Source organism: Mastigoproctus giganteus, chromosome 13, assembly GCF_048544385.1.
Source record: "Mastigoproctus giganteus isolate SK-2022 chromosome 13, ASM4854438v1, whole genome shotgun sequence".
NCBI classification, from domain to species: domain Eukaryota; kingdom Metazoa; phylum Arthropoda; class Arachnida; order Uropygi; family Thelyphonidae; genus Mastigoproctus; species Mastigoproctus giganteus.
Window position 1 is genome coordinate 28,033,533 of NC_143587.1, and position 20,794 is coordinate 28,054,326.

Consider the following 20,794-nt stretch of genomic DNA (forward strand, 5'->3'; position numbering starts at 1 on the left):
AAATTTTTAAAGAAATTTAATTTTAAAGATTACTATTGATATATATATTTAGTAGCAATGGGTAAAATCGATATTATTTCTTCCTCCCCTTTGATTATGCCATTGTTTCATAATATTAGGTGTATAAATTTAATGATTTTCTATTATGACATTTAGAAAAAAGTACCGGAACGACGTTCCGGTGCGTTCCGACCCGAATATACCACTGGTCTTTATATACGTAATACAGTACAAATATGTTTGTATCTTGTTTATATTGCCTGTGCTTTTATCTACTGTCGTAACTTATTTTATACAATTTTGCATTTTTTAAAATGCTGTTCGGTCTGTGGAAACAAACGATGTTGTGATCGTGTATGTGTGGGTTCATTTAAACTGGCTCAGCAGCATTGAGTTCAACATGCTACACTGGTGTGCAAAACTTAAAGACCAACACTATTTATAAAGGTTACAACCACAAAATCTTTACTTAAGGTACGCTTTACTGTTGAGAGTAGATTCAGTCTCAGCAGCGATTCTGGACGTCAGCTAATCTGGTGAGAGGTTGGCACACGGTATCACCCTGCAAACATCACTGAAAGGGATCGATATGGCGGTCGAGGTGTTCTCGTCTGGGGAGGCGTTGTCTTGGATGGACGTACACAACTCCAGATACTGGAAGGCGGTACTGTAACTGGTGCACACTACTGTACTGAGGTAATCCTTCCCTATGTGCGTCTGTTGCGAGGTGCCATTGGCCCCGAGTTTGTGTTTATGGACGATAACGCCGCATCCTATCGCACTGCAGCTGTTATGCTTTTGGAAAGTGAGGACATTGTTCGTATGGATTGGCCTGCCCGTTCCATTGATCTAAATCCCATCGAACACATATGGGACGCTCTGGGGAGACGCCAGCGGCACGTCCACATCCATCAAAAAATGTTCACCAGCTAAAGATGGCGCTGACAGAGAAATGGACGATGTTACCGCAAGAACTTATCAACAACATTGTTGTATAAGTTCTTGGGGTAACATCGTCCCGAATACCTAAGTATGGACAGGCGGCGCAAAGCCTGAATCGACATTAGGGGGTGGCCATATCTCCTATTGAGGACCATCTCTTCCCTTTGTTCCATCTTTGGCAGTGATGCATCTGTATCATGGCAGTCAGTGCTATGTTGCCATTTTTGAATAAAATCCATCTTTAATAAATTCGTTCTGCCTGTTGTAAAAAAAAAAAAAGTATTATATATGTTTACAGATTTTTGATTCTGAAAATCTCAAACTATGAATTTATAGTGTGGTATTTTCTGAATTGTTATTTATTAGTAAAATTTGATATACTGTTCATTAAATTTTATTGTTACAGCTCTTTTCCCTGTTTAAAATGGGAGAGAAATGTTTTCTTTAATAATTCAGATGGGATATTTCATAAAATGATTTTTCGGACGAGAAGTACTAAATAAAAATATTTTAAAGTAAAATTATTCAAAACAGTACAGAGTTAGAGTTAAAGGCGTGTATTTGAATCCACGTGTATTAAAAATACACAACAGACCTTTTAATATTCAAAGTTTTAATGCTAATCAATGTTATTATAATATTTTTTACTGCCCTCCTTCATTAATAAAAAAAAAAAAAACGCCATCAGCTTTAAACTATAATATTAAAATCTTATTGCAGTACTGTAATGAAATAATAATTAAAGAATTCTGAACCGTCTAATTTAATACTAATAGAAAATATGCAACCGTATCTGCACTGAATCCAAAAAAAAAAAGAAAAAAGAAAAAAAAAAGAGCATTTGTGGTTATTGGTGATGATGACACACTTTATAGAAGTCTACTATCTGGGTAGCACAGTTAGTATAATCACTGTCCTCCCTCTCTGAGAAACACCTGAATTCGAATCTCGTCAATGACCAGGAATTTTTATGTGCCTTTTTCACAAAGTAGCTGAGTTAGTTGATCTCAGGCGAGGGTAGCAAGGTTTTTTCTCTCAGAAACTCGAGATTTTAATCCAGCAAACGCCATATCGACCGCAGAGCACGCTCAGTTTAGAGATATAACATATACGGTGCAATAACGCCTAAGTTGCTGATGTACCTAAAACCATACAACAAACTAATTGGGAGGTCTGAGAATTTTCCATCCAGTGTAAAATTTGTATAGTGCATGTAGTGATCCATTTAAGCGTTTTGTTAGAATTGAAGATCAATTCAGTTGATAATAGAATGAAAGTATAATTTCAGATATTATTTGGTTGTTTTTACCAAGGTTGGTTAAAGCCACATATGGAAATTAATTAATGGTTGACTCCCACTTCAAACGTAGCTTTGGAGTGGGAGTCGGCCATTCCCAGTTAAACAGTAGAAGGGAGCTTATATGACAGGTGAAGAAAGGCATGCACCTGTTCGACTGTTCTTTTGGAATAACTGACATGTAGCAGTTCCTGTTTAAGAACCTAAAGGCCTTGCTATATTTTTGATAGTAGATAATGGATGTGGTAGCGAAACTTGAATTTGCTGTCAAACACTACCTCCACATCTTTTTGTTTTAGATAGATTGGTGAGCTGCACCAGGGAAAAAAATGGTCTCTTGTTAATAATACACAAATGCACCAACCTGTTTGAATTGATTTTTATTTCAAAATCAGTCTATGGTTATTTCAAAATCAGGATGGCAAGTTTCAAAATCAGTCTGATAGTGTTAGGCTTTTGAAGTTGACTGAGTAGTTCTTTATTTTGGCTTCTTGAATGATAGCTACTATAAACCGCGCTTTTATGTCACAAGCATATGATACTATGTTTGTGACATAAAAAGTTATTGCAAAAGCAATTTTACAGTTATTGCAAAATTGGTTTTGCAATAACTGTAAAACTATAGGAAATAAAATGGTGCCCAAACATGCAATATCGCCCGGTAAAACAAAGTGTGGTCCAACAGCTCCAACGAAAAGGCGAATAGGAATAGGGATCTCATCACGATACCTTACAGCCGTGACTATCAAGATGAGATAGGAATGGGGGCCGGATTCTTGCATCTCAATCCAATAGAACTTGTCAGGGATGCTAGAGCATCTCTGGTTTGCTCTATTGGAAATTAGCTTTCAGTAGGAAACTTCACCCTAATCAACAACCTCGTTCTAAGAACTAAATATTACGCTTTACATGGTTCCCCATTCCTTCTTGGCCCTCGTAGATCGCACAGTTGATAGTATCACCGTCCTCTCCCATATGGTGGAAAAGACCTGAGTTTGAATTCTGTCAATGACGGGAAGAATCTTTATCGATCTTTTTCACACCGATAAATCTTCTTTGCCTTAGTTGGTCGGTTTCAGGCGAGGTTAGCATGGTTTTTTCTTCCGAAAGCTCTGGTTTTTTGTCCAGTAAATAGCAAATCGACCATAAACACACAATTTACAGATATATTATATACGGCGCAATATGGCCCAACATTCCCTCCAGATAAAAGGGCGTCAAAAATATGAGACGTTGGAATATTAGCATTAGTAGAGGCATATGATGCAAGAAAGCAAGCTTATACAGCATCAGCCAAAGGAAAAAAAAAAAAAAAAAGAAGAAGAAGAAGGAACACTTCCCATTTCACCCATCCATTCGCTCCAAAAGTTTGTTCAGTTCTTTCTTGAATTTATTTAAGATATCAACTTCCACAACGACAGATGGAAGTTTGTTCCAGCTACTACCCGCGAGTGTGCTACTAAAAAGGCAGATTATTTCCTATCACGAGACAAGATGCTTTATTTTATATACAATACCATAAAATCAAATTAATATAATAAATAAAATAAATTGCTTAATATCTGTTGCCCTCGTGGGTACACGAGGGCAACAGATATTATTATTATTATCTGTACAGTTATTATTATTATTATTATTATTATTATTTCTCCCTGATTGGGGGTTCCACCTCTTGACGGGTATTGCTACCAAGTACGCAGGGTGGTTGTTGTTATGTCTAGTGTTACTGTTGGTCGTGGAACTCTCTGACTGTCCTACAGGTGTTCAGGATTGCAATTTTCTGGAGTTCCTTGTAGGTGTTCGCTGGGAGACCTATTGTTGCTGGGCTGTTATGTAGGATCTTTGGCACCATACCTGTGGTTGACACGATGATCGGGATGGTTGTTACTTGTTGCATATGCCACATCTCTTTGATCTCCTGTATTTATTTATTATTATTGTTGTTGTTGCTCTTATATTATTTCTCCCTGATTGGGGGTTCCACTCCGTGACGAGTACTGCTACCAAGTACACGGGGTGGTTGTAATGTCTGGTGTTACTGTCGGTCGAGGAAATCTCTGACTATCCTATAGGTGTTCAGGATTGCGACTTTCTGGAGTTCCTTGTAGGTGTTCTCTGAGAGACCTATTGCTGCTAGGCTGCTATGTAGAGTTTTTGGTACCATACAGGTGGTTGACACGATGATTGGGATGGTTGATACTTCTTGCATATGCCACATCTCCTTGATCTTATGTCTCAGGTTCGCGTACTTCCTAATTTTTTCCTCATGGGTTTTCTGGACATTGCTAGTGTTCGGCACCGCTATGTCATTCAGGTAGGTAGCCTTTTCCATCTTGTCCATAAAGGTCATGTCCGGTCTATCGTGCGGGATGGTCTTATCCGTTATTATGGCCCAATCCCAGTACAACTTGTGGGTTCGGGTCTCTAGTACTGCCTGGGGTTTGTATTTGTAGTATAGTACACTTTCTTTGGTCAACTGGTATTTCCTCGCTGGCTTCTGATGTATTATCCTGGCTACCTGGTCGTGTCTATGAGTGTACTCATTCTGGGTTATCACCCTGCACCCCGCGGTGATGTGTTGGATCGTTTCTGAGGCCAGGTGGCATCGTCGACATGTGTCATCTGACATTCCGGGCTCCTTTGCGATGTATTTTCTATAGTTTCTGGTGTTGATTACCTGGTCTTGGATGGCCAGCATGAATCCTTCAGTCTCGGGGAAGAGCGTCCGTTCGTGAGCCATGTATTATTATTATTATGATTATTATCCATATGGTGCAAGGCTTATGCTGCACCAGCAAAAAAAAAAAAAAATCATTACCCTGAGAGAGAGAGAGAGAGAGAGAGAGAGAGAGAGAGAGAGAGAGAAATAGAAGGGAATCACCAAGAAAGAGAAGAATGATGTTATTCAGCTCAGAACCCTGGTTTTGCCAAGCCCCTCACCAGATATGAGCCCCTGGGATAATTTGGTAGGTTCGCGGTCCTCACCACACCTGGTGAAAAAGAGCTGAATTCGAATCCCGTTGATGACGAATAAATTTTCATGGGTCTTTTTCACAACGTCTCAGTTGGTCTCAGGCGAGACTATCGTGGTTTTTTCTCCCGATAACTCAGGTTTTTCGTCCAGCAAAACAGAAAATCGATCTCAGAACACACGCAATTTACAGACAATGTACACGGAGCAACAAGGCCTTAGTCGCCGATGCTCCTAAAACCCAATAACCACAACATCTGTTGATTTTTACCTCTCTGTCTCTAACTTGGATTAACAAAGGCACCGAATTTTAAGTAATAAAAACTTGGAATAATTTATTAACACAAGTGTTTTGTATTCGATAGAATTTCGGCCGAAGGAAAGTGAAAACCAGTAACCAGTTCGTATAAACTACCAACGTCTGTCTCAAATCGGATATTAAACACACCTCCATATACACTTGACTAGCCAGTTTACCTACGCAAGGGAGTGAATTCGTAACTCAAAGTACGACCAGGAAATTGAAGTCGGATGTGACTTGTTTTCAAATTATTTTCTTCGTACATTTATGAATATGCGAAGATAGGTATTTATACATACATGTACGTGGTGTGGTAATAAAATTCCGAACTGCCGCAATAAAAAGAACACAAAGTGAAGGAGCTCAAAAATGATTTTATTTTTATCCAAGGTAATCACTATCTGATTGAATGTACTTATTACACCATTCAAAAATTTTCTGAAAAGAGTCAGCTTTGCTGACTCTTTTCAGAAATTTTTCCAAAGAGATTATATTCGGTTTAAAGGTTATGTTTCTCTTTATGGCCCCAGCATCCTCCACTCTCTTTCCTTGGGCAGTTTTCACCTTGGGAAAGAGGGAGATCTGCTGAGACCAAATTGGGAGCGTAGGGTGGATGGTTTGTCTGTACAGTGCCATGTTTCGTCAGGGATGTCTTCACAGCAACTACGGAATGGATGGGGCATTGACATGCAACAAGAACCAGCTGCCTTTCTCTCGAAATTGCTTCCTCATCTGGCAAATGTGTTTCGATAGTTTTTGCAGTACTTGTACATAGATTGTAGCATTGATTCTCTCCTCTTAAAATATAAATTTCTTGTGAATCACACCCTGTGTGTTGAAAAACATGATCGCATCGTTTTGATCCTGCACTTATGTAAACGAAACTGTTTGGGCCTTGTTGATAATTTTGAAGTCCACTACATGCTATGATGCTACTGTCAGAGAAATTGGAATTATCTTGGCAAGTCTGGATGAAGTCTTTACATAATGACACTCTTTGTTCTGTTTTCTGCTCACCAGTGAGGCTGTGGAGCACAAATTTTTCACATATTTTACCCTAAATCTTTATGCAGAATTTGATGAATTGTCTCCTTATTTAAATCCACCTCATCAGCCATCATTCTGAGGGCCAAACAACAATACCTTGTCAAAATTTCCTGAACTTTACAACTCTGTCCTGCTTTAGAGAGGTTGATGGATGCCCACTTTTTGGGTTGTGGTGAACATCTTCACATCCATCTACACTGCTCAACAAAATTAATAGAACAAAATGTTTTTCAGGAATATATATTATTGTGAACAGTGTCGCCAAAGGCGAATATTTTATATAATAGGCATTCTGGCACCCTATAAAAACATGTGTTGTGACAGCTCTACTTCATTCCCATTTTTTGGCCTACTCAGTGGGATAGCCACATCTCCAGTACTCAGGATGGGAAGTCATTGTCATTTAGATGATTCTTTGAGATGGTGTGCCATTGGATGACTCGAAGCCAGGCATTGCAGTTTAATGAGTCACCCAGTGCATCTCAGCACTATGGAAGCAGTTTCAGGAGGAAGGAACCATTAAAAGAAGAGCTGGTGAAGTTTGCTCAAGGGCTGCATCAACCAAAACCAAAACAGATCGCTATCTGGCTCTAACAGTAAGACAGAACCTTATGATGTCCTGTAATCGTCTCTTGAGGTTGCAGTGGCCACAGGTGAAAATATTTCCAACCAGAACTGTGTTCAGATAGCTCAATTCAAGTGGATTCTACATGAGGAAGCTAGTGGTTCACATCAAATTAAACCCAAACCACTGCAGAGCTCTTCGAAACCAGTGCCATGGAGCTCTGGCAAATGAGGTACAGTTCTGTTCTTTAATGAGTTTCGTTTTAGCCTACAAACAGATTCTAGATGTTATTTCATCTTGAGACAACGAGGAATACATTATCATCCCTCCAACATTAGAGAAAGGGATACTTACGGTGGAGGCAGTGTTCTCACGTGGGGCAGAATAATGATCAATGGCCACAACCTCCATGCTTTTGATAGGAGTACTGGAACTGTGCAGAGGTACCAAGAATGGATCCTTGAATGCTATATGCAACTTTTTAGTGGTGAGGTGAGGTTGACCCAGATTTTCTTTTCATGCATGACAGTGCCACTGCACGTAGAGCTGAAGTGGTGGTGGAATACCTTGAAACTGTAGATATCTAATGACTGCCTTGGCAAGCATGACCACGAGACTCAAATTCAATCGAATATATGTGGGATGCTCTTGAGTGTTGCATTGCATGCTGATAACCAATTCCTCAGCACTTGGTGAGCTAAGGTCTGCAGGACTGGTGGAGGAAAGGGATTTGTTGCCACAGAATCTTATAGACACCCTTATATCAAGCATGGTTCAGTGCTGTCAGGCCTGGTTATCCATTGGAGGGGATCATACCCTAAACTGGCATGTGACCATATTTTCAATCATCTTGTATCGACTTCAGTAATGCGACTTTTTGGTAATTCTTATACAACCCCTATAAATGTCCCTTATACCTGTCCGAAGTTTCTCACTATATCCTCATTTCATCTTTATTCTATGATTGGTACACCACCATACCAAATTTTGTCCTGCTTCATCACAAGCTGCACGAGTTATACCACATTTTCTATGTGATCTGTTAATTTTATCGAGCACTGTATGAACCACTTATGCCATTCAAACATACAGGTACAACTTAATGTTACATCACCGTAATTAGTTTTTAACATTTCATACATTTCTGTTGCCTGTTTACAGCAAAATTTGTTTTTTGTTCATTGTTCCATTGCAAAATCATGACATGGAACATTAGCACTACTAAAGCAACTGGGTGGTACTTGCAACCTGTCAACCCTACCACCATCTGTTGGGGGAAGTTTGAACTACAACATATCACTTCTGTTTATTTTCAAACTCATTGAACTTGACTTCAACAGCACCAGTCTGTGAACTTTATTGCCACACCTCTTATGCATAAATACTTATCTATACATACATTAGATCATACATCTTTCCACCAAGTGGGAAAAATATTAGTAAACAAAGTTCAGCGGATGTTGTTAGGTTTTAGGTGTATCACCAACTTTGGTCATATTGTGTGGTATATAATATGGCCCTAAATTGCTTGTGTTCTGTAGACAATTTGCTGTTTGCTGGACAAAAATCCACGTTTCCATGAGGAAAAACCCTGCTTCCTACTTACTAACTCACTTACTTACTTACTTACTTACGACTGATTAATTCAGCCACATTATGAAAAATCTCTATAAAACTTCTCATCATTGACATGATTCAAATTCAGGTCTTTTCCACCCGGTGTGAGGAGGGCAGTGATTATACCAACCAAAATTCAGTATTCTGTAGAATCTCCACATGTGTAATGGTTTGTTGTTGCAGGCTTATGAGCAACTTAGGTCATATTGGCTAATACACTGCTGCCTTAAAGTTTGAAATCATGTTTTATTTTTCTTAATTTTCAAAGTTTTTATAAAAATAGGACCAATTGGTTTACCAATTTTTATTAAAATATTTTCTGTTATGTATAAAATCTGAAATTAATCAAAAAACTGAAATAATATTTCAGAAATATTTAAGAAATTTCTAGAATTCAAGAATATTCCATAAAGGTGTAAAAAAGACTGCTGAATATGGTAGAACATTGTAGATGATTCTTAAACATTGTAGTCAATTCTAGAATAGTTGCAAAAGTGAGAGTATTGTTTCAATATACAGAAATATATAGGAGGATATTTTGATGAAAAATCAGTCTAGTTGTTAATATTAATCATTTCAATGGTTTTTGCTGTACAGGAAACGCCCATATAATACGGTACTTCTACAACACGAGTTATACCACACAGTTTTGCTCTAGCACGATTGATAAATTGCAGCAATCAATCCCCGCTGTTAACTCACACAACACGGTACTTATATAACATGGTTTCGCTCTAACACGGTTAGAGAATTTTGATAAATTTCGCATAACAGGGTATTTTTGAGCTTTTGTGTGGGAGAAACCCTGCTGTAATGTTGGAAGTAATTCCACTCTTTTTTCCACATTTCCACTCTTGTTGAATCCCCGCTGTTAACCCACTAGTCAAAAAAACCATTGAAAAATCCCTGTATTTTATTTTGTTGGGAAATCCCCGTGTTACATTCTGTGCTATTGAACTTGTGGAAAAATTTAGATTTCAAAGTTTTATTACTATTGGACAGCACACCATGCCATCCAAAAGATTTAAGTCATCCAAACGTTGAAGTTTTGTTCCTACCACCACGGTTGTACTAGGTTAATACAACTTCTTTCATTTAGCCATTAGATGAAGGCATTATGTCCACCTTTAAAACTCATTCCATCAGAAAATCGTTACAACGGATTTTGGAAAAAATTGATTCTGAATCTATTGAAGTAATGGAAGCATGGAAATATTTCTCAATTGTGAGCTGATGCTATATAAACTTGCTTTCTTGCATCACTTGCCTTTACTAATGTTAATGCTGTATCAGAACCATAACTTTATCGCTGAAAGAAGTAAAACCGTCAACAGTAAATGCGTGTGGGTTCATTCAGGGAATATGGTTGAACCGACAGGAATCAGTACGATAGTAGAACTTGCTATGTTGGTAGGAGGGAAGGTTTTGATGATATGACTACTGAAACCCTCGTGGTAGCACATTTAGCATTAGCATTAGCATTAGTAGAGGCATTTGATGCAAGAAAGCAAGCTTATGCAGCATCAGCCAAAAAAAAATAAATAAAAAAATATAAATAAAAAATAACCACTTCCACTTCACCCCTCTGTTCATTCGAAATACCTGTCCAGCTGAGCCTTAAACTTATTCAGGCTATCAACCTCCACGACAAGGGATGGAAGTCTGTTCCATCAACCAACCACCCGCTGGCTAAAGGCAAATTTCCTCACATCTATCCTCAATTTGAATTTATGCCCTCTCAGGTGATTATTCTGAGCAAGAGGAAGAATCCCATCAGCATTGAGCATGCTCAAACCATTCAAGGCTTTATACACCTCTTTCAGATCACCTCGTTGGTGCCTAGTCTCCAGACACTGTAATTTGCAAAACATAAGCCTTTCTTCGTAAGAGCACCCCGTTGTTCCATTCACCAATCTTGTTGCCCTTATCTGTACTCGTTCCAGCATCTCTACATCCTTCTTGAAATGAGGCCTCTAGACCTGTATACAGTACTCAAGGTGTGGCCTGACCATTGCCTTATACAAGGGAATAATCACCTCCTTATCCCTGCTAGAAACGCCCTATATATCATCGACAATACACCATGAGCTACTCTTGCAGCCCGTGTACACTACTCAGAAAACTTCATATCTGCCTGCACAACCATCCCCAGGTCCCTTTCATTCTCTACCGCTGTTAGTGTAGTACCACCGAGTTGATACGTTGCTCTGGGGTTGCTGTTTCCCATGTGTAGTACTTTACATTTGTCAATGTTAAACTTCATTTGCCACCTCTCAGCCCATCTGCTCAACCTTTCCAGATCCTGTTGCAGCAGCATAGTGTCAGTAGTGTCCTTGACAACCCTGCCAACCTTCGTATCGTCTGCAAACTTGGACATTAAGCTTGATATACCATCATCAATATCATTTATAAATACAGAAAACAATAATGGACCCAATACTGAACCCTGAGGGACTCCACTAATAACATTAGTCCACGATGAGCAGTGTCCATTGATTACCACTCTCTGTCTTCTCCCCTTCAACCACCCCTTTATCCCTAGCGCCGACCGGGCTAGCCGAGTGGGTAAAGTACCTGCCCGGCAACCCAAAGGTCGCGGGTTCGATTCCCGCCTCGGGCTTGGATCAAAGTACTGCAAAAACCTTGGGAGGTGCAATATGGCCACAGAAGTCGATGCGCCAACAACTACCAAATCAAAAAAAAATCAAATTATCCCTAGCAGTAATTTGCCTCCAATGCCACACTGCTCCAATTTGTGCAGCAGTCTTCCATGTGCAACAAAAGCCTTTCTAAGATCCAAGTATATAATATCAAAGTTATTCCCTGCATTCCGTTCTTTTGTGACTGCATCATAGTATCCAATCAAATTGGTCAGGCAAGACTTCCCCTTAACAAAACCATGCTGTGTTTGAGCTATAACTGAAGTCTTGTCTAGATGATCCTGCAGTGCTTCTTTACCAGTGCCTCCATTAATTTTCCGGGAACAGAAGTTAAACTAACAGCTCTATAATTACTTGTGTCGCCCTTTGATCATCCTTTGTGAATTGGGGTTACATTTGCACATCTCCAGTCCATGGGTATTTCCCCTGAGTCCAAGGAAGCTCTCATAATTATGGCTAAGAGTTTGCTTACTTCCTTTGCTGCTTCCTTTAATATAACTGGATAGATCCCATCCACCCCCGGTGCCTTTCTTGTATTTATCTTCAACAATTTCTCCTCCACTTTACTCTCAGTTATTACAAGATTCTCTAGCTTACTGCCAGAGTTGAATAACACCTCATGTGTGAATGTCGATGCAAAATATTCATTTAGTTTGTTAGCTACATGAGCAGGATCAGCAACAGTTGACCCATCAATATCAAGTGGACCAATCTGATTCATCCTCTTCCTTCTAGAGTTTACATAAGTAAAGAACCCTTTGCTGTTTTTCTTTGCATTCCTTGCCAAAGATTTCTCATAATCTGCCTTCGCCTGCCTAACCTCCTTTGTAACTTGGTTACAGATCAACTTGTATCTATCATATTCTTCTGTGTCACGTGTTAATTTGTATGTATCCCATGCATTTTTCTTCTCTGCCATATGTCTCATTAGTTCATCTGACATCCACTTAGGCCTAAACCTTGAACAATATTTCTTAGTTGGTATGAAAGCCTAGTAGCTTCCAAGATAAGTTCTTTGAATGCTTCCCATTTTGAATTTGCTGTTGGTAACATCATCAGTTAGTCCCACTGTATAGAATTTAAATACTGTCTCAGTCCATCGTAGTCGCCTTTATGAAAGCAATAACCCTTCCCTTTACCCCTAATGGTAGTTACCTCTTTGAGTAAATCCCACTTCAGCACACTGTGATCACTGCCACCTAGTGGTTCATTTACCTGCAGATTCTTAAAGCATGAAGAATCACTACTGATAATCAAATCAAGAGTATTACTCCCTCTAGTTGCCTCCCGAACATGCTGATGTAGAAAACAATCATCCAATAAACCCACAAAAGCCTTGCTAGTGTGTGAGTGACGAGCCCCCAAATTCCAGTCAATATCTGGGAAATTAAATCCCCCATTATAAGACTCTCTGATTTACTGGCCCACTCTCTTTCCCTGTACAGTTTCTTATTATACTCATCAGAGTCATTAGGCCTATAGCACACTCCTACTCTCAATTTTGATCTCCCAATGCTTATGTCACACCAAACTGACTCGACACTGCTCTGTCCAGCAATGTCAACTGGCTTCACTTCCTTGGATTTTATGTATTTCTTAACTAATAGCATAACCTCTCCTCCCTTCCTATCCTGTCTATCCCTTCTGTAGACATTGTACTCCCCAAATTCCAGTTCTGCATTCCTTATATCTGTGTGACACCACATCTCTGAAATCCCCACAATATCTGCCTTTGATGTTTTGAGCAATACCTCAAATTCATCAAATTTATTTACTAAACTCCTAGCATTGGTGTACACGCAAGTATACATTTGATAGAATTGCCCTCCTCCCCACACTGGGTGGAAAGGTCCTGAGTTCGAATCCCGTTGATGATGGGGGGGAATTTTCATGGGTATTTTTCACAACGTGGCTGAGTTAGTTGGGCTCAGGCAATCTCAGGTTTTTTTGTCCAGCAAAACAGAAAATCGACCTGAGAACACACACAATTTATAGACAATAGACACAGAGTAACATGGCCTTAGTCGCCTATGCTCTAAAAAAAATTAAAAAAAGATATGATTACTGAAGACATTCAAGAAATTCTTGAATTACTGGTAGAAAAAGAGGCTGGCAAAGTGGATTTGGTTGAAATGGCATCAGAGGTAAAACCAAATCAATTCAGAGGATGATAGCACAGTTGAAAATTCTTAACTTCCAAATTTTACACTAAAAAGCATATGGAAAGGTATAAAGTTAGCCAAGCAATTAGAATCTTATTTTTTGAATGCAGATTCTTGAATGAAAGGAGCACAAAGTTCAAAAGGGAGTTTCAAAAAATGCTTAGTTCCATACGATGAAATTCACAAAGATTTATCAAGCAAAGAAACCCAGATTACTGATTTTTTAAAGAGAGTAGAAGATACACAAAATCTAGAATGTGTATTTTTGTTAGTTTTGTCAACATTTTGTTAATGAAATAGTGTATTTTTCATTCCAAAGGCTGTTAGCTTTTGGAACATAAACCCACTTTTCGTAAGTCCTGAATAACACGGTTTTGCACAACATGACATTCTATAGGAACCTAACTACCGTGTTATATGAGGGTTACCTGTAAATATTTCAGTGCTTAACAAAAAATCTTAAAATACATTGTAATACGTTTTTTTTTATATTAAATCTTATATTGTCATAGCTAATTTAAAAAAAAAAAATTGATGAAAACCATTGTCATATGCTATAATTCCAAACTTTTAGGCAGGAGTGTATATAATATGTACCAAATACGGAAGATGTGGAAAGGTCAAGGAATGACCACCGCATATCCCTGAGCAATATGGCCTTAGTTGCTAATGCTCCTAAAAACCAAATAACAATAACAACAACAATATAATATGTCTCTAAATTGCATGTGTTCTCTGGTTGATTTGCTGTTTGCTGGACAAAAAATCTGAATTTCTGGGAGGAAAAAAAACCGTGCTAACTTTGCCTGAGACCAACTAACTCAGCCATGTTGAAGTGCGCATGGAATACAGCTTGAATTTGATGTGGCATTAGATATTTGTTTACAAGATTGGGTACTTTAGCAAACCCGATCCGGGGGGGGGGGGAGTGGAATACAAACACACACATCTATTCTACTGCTCTTGTACTGTACAAGCTGAAGCAGATCCAACCTTCATATCTGGGGATGTGGGGGTAGATATGTGTTGTGTCTTATATAGAGCAGGACCAGAATATTAATTCAACTTCACTGTGGTGTTTTGTGATGATACAGAACTCTGTAAAAAGGCTGGAAATGAATTTAGAGCTATGTTTTTTCAATGTTTGTGTTTTGTGTGCATAGAAGATTTTCTCTTTATAAATAGCAGAGAAGCAGGATATACATTTTAGAATAATTTTGTAGACGATTCCCTCCAGTCTTGGCTTTAAGCATAAGTAGAATAATCAGGCCTTAAGTACTCTTCATTCCAAGGCCTCGCTACTCAATATGTTTGATCTAAAGACTTTATCCTTTACATTAGACATATTAAAGTATCCTTGTGCTGAATCTAATTTTTTTGTTTTTAAATAAATTCGAAAGTGTTTCTATACATTTATTTAGTATCGAAATCATTCGCACAGCACTTCTTTAAAAGATGTTAATGATTTTGCTAACAGAAAAGACCAAAGAAAAATTTATCTTAGATCTGTGTTTAAAAATTACTTTGTAGAATTTTATTGTTGGAATAAAATCATTGAATTCTCTCTGAATTATATTTTTTGGGTCCCTATTTTTTCATCGGCCCTAAAAATGTCATGGGTTCTAGATGTAGTGCCTAATGAAAAAGACAGCCATGGGGGTAAGTGGCCAATATGGAACCCCAGCAGTTACCCTCCTCCCGGCCAAACCATTATTAATTGAGACAAATGCATTAAGATAATTATGCATTATTACTGAGGAAAATGCATTAGGCCCTACAAATGCATTAAGATAATTTGTCGAATTAAAAAATCTATGTTTGTTAAATTAAAAAAAATAATAATAATGTTAATGTTTTCTTCATGTTTTCTTGCTTTTCAATATTCATTATATATATATATAAAATGTAAGAAAAAGAAAAAAGAAAGAGAAACAGTAAGTTTACCTGAATGCATCAAGGCAGCAAAAACAGTATACAAAAATATAATGATAAGAATTAAAAATAATTAATAGAAAATACAAAAATTTTAGTATTTTCTATTAATTATTTCTATTAATTATTTTTAATTCTTATATATATATACAAAATATTTAAAAATATATATTTTATATGAAATATAAATTAATAAAAATATATACTGTATTATATAAAATACATAGAAAGGACAAAGTACAATCATCTATCCCAATAGGAGCAAGTGGACCACACTACACAAATAAAAGCTTGGTCAGATGAACTTTAGTCAACAGCCAATGCATGGGTATTTATACACCTTGAAGGTAGTGTTACATGTCTTTCACCAAGGTGTTATTATTCTTGCAAGGTGAGGAGGCTTATTCATCTCCAAGACAACATGTTTGGTTGGCTGTTCCCAGCCTGCCACTATGTGAGAAGTGGCAGACAAGATTTTTCATTAGGTGTATTAGGTAGGTGATCTGAGTGGTATCTCATACACCCAAGTGTATTTTATCTACAAATTTTGTGTGTTGTCTGGTTAATTTGCCTGTTCGCTTTACAAAAAAAAAAAAAAGGGAGTTTCTGGGAGAAATAAGGGTTTTCTCTCTCTTGCTAGTTTTGCCTGATATTAATTAACTGAGCCATGTTCTGAATAATAGCCCATAAAAGTTCCTTACATCACTGTAGGAATTTGAACCCTGGCCTTTTATGTATAGTGTTTGGAAGGTAGTAATTATAATCACTGCGCTGCCTGTGAGGGACTGGAGTGATGAACAAGGTGAAAAACAATCAGCTTATAGAAAACTTGTGGTGCAAAAGTAATGGTGAATGAACAGGATGAAATGAGAGATGATGGCAGCAGCTGTGCAGACTAACAGGACAATTTTTTCATGGTGATGCAACTGACTGCAAAGTGCAACATGGGATAGTCGAGATTTGGGCTAGTCATTGTACCCACCATGGGATGGTATCAGTGCGGATACCAACTTAACATCCCTTCCTGACATTGCATATATCTGCATCTCACCAAAGGAGGAAAAAGATGTGGTGGTTAGATGAATTTCATTTCTTTTTGTATCATGCTGATGGATAGATATGTTTATAACAAGAAGAGGCAACGGATTCCATGGCAGGGTGCAGACAGTGCAGACTGTGGAGGCTCTAGGAATGTTTAGCTGGAATACCATAGGTCCTTTGATGTGTGTGTGTGTGTGTGTGTGTGTGTGTGTGTGTGTGTGTGTGTGTGTGTGTGTGTGTGTGCAAAGAGTTTTTTACGGCAGAGACTTACCTATCACACATTACCATTGTTGACCATTCCTATATTGATGTTCCTTCTGTTCTTTGATAGATGGCTTAGGATTGGCAAAAAAACATTTTTAGTCAATTCTAGTTTGAAACACATAAGTAATATTCTTGCAAGTAGGTTTGCCGAATAAGGAATATAAAATACCACTTAGAGTTTTTCTTACAAGTACTGAATACATTAGTAATTTTACACCAAATGGGGGCCCCAGAAATGTTAAATCTCCCCCCCCCCCAAACTTCTGATCCACTCATAGTACAGTAAGGATAGCAAATGATGGAGCCATCACATTTTGAGATTTCTGCCACACAGGGCTAAAAATGAGAGGGAAAGGAGGATGCGGATGGTGCTATCTGCCTAATTTCTGAGCTAGATTATGACTGCCTATACTAATTCTACTGGGAATTAGGTATATCTTCCTAGAACTATGTAAGTAAAATGTCTGTATTGTTCTGAAAAGCCATTATTCTACTCCACACTTTAGCCTTATTGTCTGTATGAAAGAGTGTAAATGGAAATTCATCTCATCACAATACATGCTAACAGGCCTCTACAGTCCAATCACAATGACTAAATATGAGTGCAGCCAGCAGTTATTGTTTTCAATTTTTTCCGGAAACAAGCGGTTTACCGACAGGGAGAACAGCTGCTAACTAAATCCTAGATTTTATTCTGCTTATATTCTAGCATGGCTATGTAGGTTAGAGGAGTTTACCATTAATTAATTGACAAGAAGATTTAATCTAGTTAGGGAAGGATGTTACGTGTTGTTTTCCATTAAGATTATTATTATACCATGTGAAATTAATAATATACAGTAGTTATTAAATTATTTGCCTAAACTACCATACATTGAGGTAACATGTCAGGTATCTTACTGATACCCATCATCAGACCGTGCTGTTGGGGGAACAAAAATAGAAAGGGTTACAAATTTAGATACAGTTACCAATGTTATAATTACAATTATCAATATTAAGATTACAATTGCCATTATTACCATTACAATTATCAATATTATGATTTTACAATTACAATCCTAGGTTTGAATTATTATAATAGAATCAGATATTAAATTAAGTAAATACATAGAGATTAAATTCTTACCTGCTGACAGATTCCTCTTGCCAGTGCTCCCAGAAACCTGATGTGCATGCAGATAACAGGTGCCACCAGCAGTTAATTTATAAGTCAAGGATTAATTCCAATAGCCAATAGAATTGTGCCAATTTTCTATCCTAGATCTAGGGTTCTTGCGTGTTGGGCTCCTGAGGTGACCGTTGCTTTCCTACCCTTTATCTGGGGCTCTTTGTGTAGTGGAATCCTGAGGTGACTTTTGCTCTCCTATTCTGGACATCAATATGACAAGATTATCATTAACTATACACTACCCTCCAACAAAGTATTCACACACATATTGTTTTCACACTGAAATCACTACCACTCACCTCAATTCTCAGCCAAGGATTTTTTTTTTTTCTTCTGGAAACTCAGGTTTTTCATCTAGCAAACAGCAAACCAACTGAACAATACACACAATTACCGGTACACACTATACTGATGCCTCATAGCTTTAGTTTTTTTGGTTTAAGCATCCTACAAACATGCTTAGTGTTAGTATAATATAAATATTTGCCATATAGTGCAAGGAAGCTACTTTCCATTTCCATTAGGAGGAAATGAAGAGTCAGGGAAGGGGACATAAGATAGTTTAACCACCCACTCCCATTCAAGGCCATCTCGATTCTACTATCCATATAGTCTACTACAGGACAATCTACTTTTTTTTCATTTTTTTAACATATAATAAATATTATGGTACACAATTAAAATAAATACAATATGCACATTGCAAATAAATAGCTATGGAGGAATTTTTTTTTTATTTGAAGTGCATTACATAATGCAATGCCAAACTCATGTGAAATATCTCCAAAATATGAAGCAGCGTAAACAAGAGGCCAGGAAAGCCCATGGTGTCCTGTCGATGACTTATTGAACAATAACCTGTAGAGATAGGGAGGTCATAATCCTATTGTATAAGGCAATTTTATGACTGTATTTGGAATACTGTGTCCAAGTACGGAGAACTCATCTGAAAAAAAGATTTTGAGCTTTATGAAAGAGTCCAAAGATGGGCAACTCACATAGTGAGATCGGCAAAAGGGCGACAGTACAAAGTAAGACTTCGATTAGGCTCAGAGCTTGGCAACCAGGCATCTTAGAGGGAACCTGATTGAGGTTTATAAGGCTTTGAGAGGGGTTAGTAAAATGAATGAAGGTAGAATTTTCACTGTTATAAATAATTCCAGAAGTAGGGGCCATAAATTCAAATTACAGGGAATAGGTTTAGACTAGATTGCAGGAAGTTTTCTTTCACCCAGCAAGTTGTTGATTATTTGAACAAGTTGCCTCCACAGGTAGTCAAGGCAGCCAGTTTGAAGAAATTCAAAGGTCAACAGGATAGTTATAAGGTAATGATATAAGGCAATGGTCAGGCCACACCTTGAGTACTGTATACAGGTCTGGAAGCCTCATTTTAAGAAGGATGTAGAGCTGCTGGAACGAGTACAGAGAAGGGCAACAGGATTAGTGAATGGAACAAAGGGTTGCTCTTACGAAGAAAGGCTTAAGTTTTGCAAATTACAGTGTCTGGAGACTAGGCACCTGCGAGGTGATCTGATTGAGGTGTATAAAGTTTTGAATGGTTTGAGCATGCTGATGGGATTCTTCCTCTTGCTCAGAATAATCGCCTGAGAGGGCATAAATTCAAATTGAGGAAAGATAGTTGTAGGACAGATGTGTGAAAGTTTGCCTTTAGCAGCAGGTAGTGATTGCTGGAACAAACTTTCATCTGTCATTTTAGAAGTTGATAGCTTAAATAGATTCAAGGCAGAACTAGACAAACATTTGGACTGAGTGTATGGGTGAAATGAGGTTTTTTTTTGGCTGATGCTATATAAGCTTGTGTTCTTGCATCGTGTGCCTTTACTAATGCTAATGCTAATGCTAGTTACCTACGTGAGGAGAGAAGTGCATAATTTGTATTTCCTTATCTGCTTTTTTTTTGGCCAGTGCAGCAAAAGCCTATAGCTTCTTTTGCTATTTCTGTGCTTTTTTATTGCTATTTATTTGTGATGTGCATATTGTATTTATTTTAATTTTGTACCATAATATTTATTATAATATTTTAAAAAAATGAAAAAAGAGTAGACTGTTCTATAGTAGACTGTATGGATGGTAGAATCAAGATGGCCTTGGATGGGAGCTGGTGGTGAAACTACCTTATGCTCCTTCCTTGACTCTTCATTTCCTCCTAATGGCAAATCTAGTCTTTCACCACTGAGCAGTTTATTTATTATATTTCATTTATGTATTTGTTTATTTTTTAGAGCAAGAAAAGTATGCAGCTGAAGATTCAAGAAATGGATCCTTCAATGGCAGAAATTGGAGCAACTTTAGAGGAAGCTGTCCATTTACTTCAACAACATGACGAGGCACTTCGGAAACTACAGGTGTGGTATATAAAGGAATATGCATGCAGTAACTAGATTTAGATACTGACTACTTCAGAAAATATAGTAAAATGTTGAATATGTTTAATGGCAATTTTTTCCTTGTTTATAGCTATTTTTCTTTATTTTTACCTTTTTGATATTGAGATGTTCTGAGAATAATAAGGAAATGACTTATAGAACTTATTTTATAAAGCCATTTTGATTAATCCACTCTTTTTCTTTTTTTCTAGAGCAAACAGAGTCCCGTAGAAGAGCTTTTGAGTCAAGTTGATGAATTGATAGCTAATCAAAAACCCCAAGCAGAAGTTTATGAAGCTATGGCTGAAAATTTGGGGTTGGCTTGGAAAGATCTTAATGCACAACTAGAACATCGAAGGACCATATTGGAGAGAGCTGTCATTTTTCATACCAAAGCCAAAGAGGTATCGGTTTCTTGTGAGTAGCGAATGTAAATA

General features: G+C 37.7%; 1 protein-coding gene across 2 annotated transcripts in view; it reads left to right on the forward strand.

Moving 5' to 3' along the window:
- Positions 1–20,794, forward strand: part of zormin (spectrin and immunoglobulin domain-containing protein zormin) — a 264,807-nt gene that overhangs the window by 65,569 nt on the left and 178,444 nt on the right. The window contains exons 2-3 of one of the 2 annotated variants that reach the window (XM_090387636.1): positions 20,214–20,336; positions 20,570–20,761. In XM_090387636.1, coding sequence (XP_090243762.1) covers positions 20,214–20,336; positions 20,570–20,761 — 315 coding nt within the window. Of the gene's footprint in view, positions 1–20,213; positions 20,337–20,569; positions 20,775–20,794 lie in introns of those variants that run through there. The other variant, XM_090387637.1, reaches the window with a different exon arrangement.